The 5,899-nt window shown below is 43.9% G+C and overlaps 1 protein-coding gene across 1 annotated transcript; it reads right to left on the bottom strand.

Annotated features, from left to right (window-relative positions):
- Positions 1 to 2,632: 2,632 nt before the first annotated feature.
- Positions 2,633 to 3,667, bottom strand: LOC122734454 (beta-1,3-galactosyltransferase 2-like). Its single transcript, XM_043975292.1, has one exon. It carries the CDS (start codon positions 3,665 to 3,667, stop codon positions 2,633 to 2,635), a length of 1,035 nt encoding a protein of 344 aa, XP_043831227.1.
- Positions 3,668 to 5,899: the final 2,232 nt, after the last annotated feature.

Here is a 5,899-nt window from a genome sequence, read left to right as displayed (position 1 = left end):
ATGCATTTTTCACTATTATTGAATCTGTTGTGATCTGTGATCTGTGATGTTACTATTATAATTGTTTTGGGATACCACTAACTGTGTCCACATAAGATGGTGAACTTAATTGATAAATGTTATGTGTGTTCTGACTGTTCCACTGTCTGGTCATGCCAGATGGTATGAGACTGTTTTCAGAAAGGAAGAGAATTCATCTGTAGTTACTTTGACACAGCTAAAATATTGTACACAAATAATTACCTGTTGTTATATTATAGATTTCATTGCTAATAAATCATAGTTGGTAACTTTCAAAGATATAACATAGAGGTAGCTAGGTGGCACAATGGAGAGAACACTGGGTAGTCTGGGAATCAAGAAGACCTGGGTACAAATCTTGTCTCAGACACTTACAAGCTGTATGACCCTGGGCAAGTCACTTTACCTTTCTCAGTCTTAGTTTCCTCATTTATAAAATGAGGATAATAATAGGCACTTATTATTATAGGTATTATAATATAGATATGATGTTAACCTCAAAGGTTATAGGGATATAGGGATCAAATAAGAAAATGTATATTATATTGTACATTGCAAACCTTTAAATAGACAGAAATGTTGTTATTATTATGAAAGAAAAGATTAACTACTATTGAGAAAGGATATCTTTTCCAGTATGTTAAATTAATAGTGTTTGATGAACTAAGTGGAAAGTTTTGAGCTTAGTTGATTAATTGGGAGATATGTTGAGGCTTTATTTTTATTTTATTTTTATTTTATTTTTTTAGTGAGGCAATTGGGGTTAAGTGACTTGCCCAAGGTCACACAGCTAGTAAGTGTTAAGTGTCTGAGGCTGGATTTGAACCCAGGTATTCCTGACTCCAGGGCCGGTGCTCTATCCACTGCGCCACCTAGCTGCCCCAAGGCTTTATTTTTTAATAAGAAAACATACCAGCAAGTTCTTCCATTGCCCTAGAGCTCAAGGTGCTAAGATTAAATATGAAAATAAGTCAAGTGGCAGGCTGACGTAATGTAGCCAACCCCAGTTCCTGGGCAGACTGTAATATGTGAAGACTCAACTTCCTAACCCTACAACAATCTATGTATATATGTATGTATGTATGTATGTATGTATGTATCTATCCATCCATCTATCTGTCTCTATCATCTATCTATCAATCAATCTATTGATCTATCAATCTACCTACCTACCTAGCCAGCTATCTAGCTATCTTACCCTCATTCTAATACAAAGCTTTTCTGACTAAAATTATCTAAGTATATAAGAAGTTCATGGATATGATATTTAACAGTGAATCTTAGCTCCTTTTAATTAATGCTAATAAAACAGATCTGTACACAAGTGAAATTAGTTTGTATCCCTTATGCTTTGTATGTAGACCAGCTTAACAGAAAACTAACAAAATTCTCACCATAAAGAATCCAGAAAGGCACAAGGATTTGGACTTTTGTTTGTTCATTTATTTGTTTTTGCTGGATATCAGAGGAAAGCTATGAATAACCTTGGAAGTCAGTTGTTTCAAACCTACCTTGTTGTTCTTATTGTCGTTGTTGTTGTTATTTGTCCTCCATTTCTTGAAGAGGACTATGACATCAGGGTAATGTTATAACTTGCAGTGAATTGGATTTAAGTGAGGGAGGGCTATGCAAGGTCAACAACCTCACTCTCCTCCAGAGTCATCTCGATCCAGTGGCAAGATATATATCAGGACAACTGGAGATGGTTCCGGATGTTTAAGGCTATTGGGGTTAAGTGACTTTCCCAGGATCACACAGGTAATAAGTGTCAGGGGTGAGATTTGAACTTAGGTCCTTCCAACTTCAGAGCTGGTGCTTTATCCACTGCACCACCTAGCTGCCTCACCTGCCAAATGGGACAGTAGATAGCATGCTAGACCTGGAATTGGCAAGATCTGAGTTCAAATCTGGTTTCAGGCTAGGAAGTTACTTAGCTTCTGTTTTGCTTCAAACCTACCTTATTTGTAGACAAGACTACTAAGTCTGAGAGGGAAACCAGGATGGTCATGGGTGGAAAGGAGCAGAAGTGGGACTCTAAACTAGGTTTTCACTCAAAATCCAGTGCTTTGTCCACAGACCACGTTGTCTTTTCAGACCTGGAAAGGCACTTGAGGACTGGAGGTCAATTCAGATCCCATAGAGGATGAAAGAACCCATTGAATTCCTGAAACAGTGAACTCTGAAGAGTCCACTAAATGGGGTTGAAGGAGAAAAGGGCCTGAGTGGACACTTAACTCCATGAAATCACAGGGCTATAGGGCTGGAAAACCCTGTGGGATGGGACTAGTGGCCACTCTCTCTTTCTAGCTATCTGGGGCAAGGTGGGGGAGGGGATATGGGGGCATTTTTTCTAAACTCTCATTCCATAGGAAAGAAAGAAGGAAATAAGCATGTTTTAAGTACCTATTATTGCCAGGCACTGTGCCAAGCAATTAACAAATAGTACTTCATTTTCCCCCTACAACCACCAGGGGAGGTAGGTTCTATTATTATCTTCATTTGCAGTTGAGAAGACTGAGGCAAACAGAAGTTAAGTGACTTCCTAGTCTGGGATCAGGTTTGAACTCAGGTCTTTCAGATTCCAGGCCCAGTGTTCTATCCATTGTCCCATTTAGCAGGTGGTGCTGGCTATCAGGAAGTCCGGCCATATCTGTAGTATCTCTTGGTGCTGGAAGTGGTGAACCAGGACAAGTCGGTGGAAGGTACAACGGTCATACTTCTTCTGGTATGTGAAGAAGGTATTTCGGGGAGCAGGTGTGGGCTTTACCCCAAGGTACTTCAGGCACAACCCCACAAAAACATCCTCCAAGTAGAGGGCTTTGACCCTCTGAGCTACAGACAGGATCCTGAGGGCCAGGGAGCCAGACATCACATAGCCAGGCCCTGCACAATAGTCTGGATACTTGTCATGGGAATACAGCTCTGGGGGCATGTACCACTTGTGACCTTGTCTCCGCATGGGGGCTGTGTTTCTGTAGATGTGGCCTGTGATGAAGTCAGGTCGAAGGGGTCCATTAGGCTGCAACACTTTCTGTACTAGGTACCTGGGGTTGAGAAAGACATCACTATCTACCTTGAGCACATACTGGGCAGTAGGACAGTACTGGGCCATCCACTCCAGCCCCATGAGGACCTTGAGAGTCAAGTTGCGGTATGTATCCAGCAAGCCCACCTGGAGGAGATCCCCATGCTTCCTGTCCTCCCTTTCTAGGAGAACTTGAAGTTCCTGGGCAAAGAGGGGTTGGGGCAGGCCAAGAACAAAGAGGCAGAAGATGACCACACCAGGAACCAAGGTCTCATTGCCCCATGTTTCCCGGATGACTTGGCGTACCCACACATTCTGGGGCTGGGTCATCACCAGCATGAGCAGGAAGGGGGCACCTCTGGGACCCTCACACTTGTCAGGATGGTTGATCAGGAAGGGGTAGGGATAAGGGTACCTCAGGTCTAAGGGATGTCGTATCTCAGCCTGCGCCTCAAACTTCCTTGAAGAGAGATCCAGAGGGTCTTCAGTGGGGGTTTTCTGGGATGAGGACCACAGATACATTGAAGATATCCAGGAACTCCACTGTTGATCTACCAGCAACAGCAACAGCCCCATGAAAGCTAAGCCCAGTAAAGCCTTCAGCATCAGCTGTCTCCTCATCAGCCCTCTGGTGCAAAAGTTCTAGACAAGAAGGAGGAGGTTAGCATTAGTCATACATTCCCCACTCCTATGCCTCCTGGTCATTTCCCTCTCTCTGTGGACTAGATATGTCCTGGTTTGTGGGACCAGGATTTGCTGACCTAAGAAAAGTGGGAGGGGCAGCTAGGTGGCACAGTGGATAAAGCACTGGCTCTGGATTCAGGAGGACCTGAGTTCAAATCCAGCCTCAGACACGTGACATGTACTAACTGTGTGACCCTGGGCAAGTCACTTAACCCTCATTGCCTGGCCAAAAAAAAAAAGAAAGAAAGAAAAAGAAAAGAAAAGTGGAGAGATAAGGACAGGGGAGCCGAGAATGAGGAATCAGAGGGAGAGCTATTGGGGGTGGGGAACTCTACTGTGCAAGGGAAAGAACCTTGGATTGGGAGAGGGGGAATCCTGACCTCTTATCCCAGCTTTTCCACTATGTGGTCTCAGTCAATTCCTTCCCATTTTGATTTCTTAGGTCTGGTCCTGTTCTGACAGTCTACAGTGTGGTGAGGAAGGAGGATGAAGGGACAAAGGGATGAAGGGATCCCAGGGTGCCTCCATGAGGAGCTGTTGATGGACTTTCACCCCTACTTCCGCTAAAAGTTGTTGGATAAGGAAGGACTAGGGCTCTATGTATCACCTGCCGCAGACTGTGGTGTGAAGAATTAGAATGATTTGTAGAATTTGTTCTCATTTACCAAGAATCTTGCTTTCCTTAATTCTTCCATGTTTGAAGCTTTCTCCCTACTTTAGAGGCCCGGAGTTACAGCTTTACCAATTGGAGATGAGGTCTGGACCCAGAGTTCCTGCCCTTAAAAATCTAGTTATCTGTCCTCAAAAAGGTTTTTGTCCTCCCTCCCTTGCCCTAGTTCCCCCCTCAAAAAAAAAGCCAGGAGAAGTCCAGGGGCTGGACAGAATGAAGGTCCTTGTGACATATCCCTGACCCCCAGTCTCAGCCCTAATCCTAGTGTCTGTTTTCCTTGAAGGTAATGGCAGGCAGAGCTTGATAATGCTTACTGAATTTTGCCCCTTCGAAACTCATGGGTATGAGCTGCTCTCCTAGGTTCTTCTCCCAAATTCCCTTCCTTCTTTCCTGTCCCCTCTAGCCCAGTGGAACACTCACCCTTTTCTCCCTCACTCCTTCACAGGAGGCTTGCAATAACAGGAAGAGACTCACTAGGGCCTGACTCCCAGACTCTTGGCTTAGGGGAGGAGCCTGATATGGAAGGTATGTGGAGGTGGGAGGGATAGAGCACCATGTGTGTCTGAGTTCAGCTCAAAGTATGGGGCAGGGCAGATCACCCAGGCAGCAGGGCAGGACAACATCTTCTAGCCTTTCTGGAATGCATGGGCTTAATTTCATAGATCTAAGTGTGACTGATTCTATCTCCACCATAAGTCTTGCAACTATCTTCTTTACTCACAGAGCCACTAGCCTAATTCAGTCTCTCATGACCTCTTAATTGATCACATCTCTCTCTCTCTCTCTCTCTCTCTCTCTCTCTCTCTCTCTCTCTCTCTCTCATTCTGAAAACCTTCATCTCTTTCAGGAATTCTACTTGAGCTTCTGTATTGTAAAGGTTTTGGGATTTGCGAGGTATAATAAGCACACTCAGACTTCTACAGTTACAGGAACTTTATCAATTATAGGATAGCAAGTTAGATAAGGACAATAAGTTTCCGAAGCATAGAAATAGAGAAACAAAGACACAATAACAATTCCAATGACAACTACAGCAATAAAGACCTACATCACCAAATCAGAGAAGCACCAACATCTGGATTTCTAGCTGGGAAATCCCAGTTTACAGCTTCTAGAGTCCTGACTGGGAAAGGTCCTGGGCAAAGCATCCTCTCCACAGTTGAGATTCCAAAGATCACTTTCCCAGTGAAGAGTTATATACAGTTTTGTTTTTGTTTTATTAGTGAGGCAATCGGGGTTAAGTGACTTGCCCAGAGTCACACAGCTAGTGAGTATTAAGTGTCTGAGGCCGAATTTGAACTCAGGTACTCCTGACTCCAGGGCCGGTGCTCTATCCACTGCACCATCTAGCTGCCCCCTACAGTTTTAAACAAAGAAGACGTTAAACTAACTACTTGCTTGACTAGCACAGATGTTTACTTCTTCCCTCAAAGGCCGACCAAGCCTATGGATAAGAAGAATATCCTGCTTTGACCGGACCTCAGGGACAGGTTAGGAAC

This window comes from Dromiciops gliroides, chromosome 1 (assembly GCF_019393635.1).
Source record: "Dromiciops gliroides isolate mDroGli1 chromosome 1, mDroGli1.pri, whole genome shotgun sequence".
In the NCBI taxonomy this organism is placed as follows: domain Eukaryota; kingdom Metazoa; phylum Chordata; class Mammalia; order Microbiotheria; family Microbiotheriidae; genus Dromiciops; species Dromiciops gliroides.
The sequence above is the reverse complement of the archived record's forward strand: the minus strand, read 5'-3'. Positions and strand labels throughout refer to the sequence as shown.

Excerpts from the sequence above, each read along its gene's own strand:
- LOC122734454 (XM_043975292.1), bottom strand. The coding sequence starts at position 3,667 with ATGAGGAGACAGCTGATGCTGAAGGCTTTACTGGGCTTAGCTTTCATG.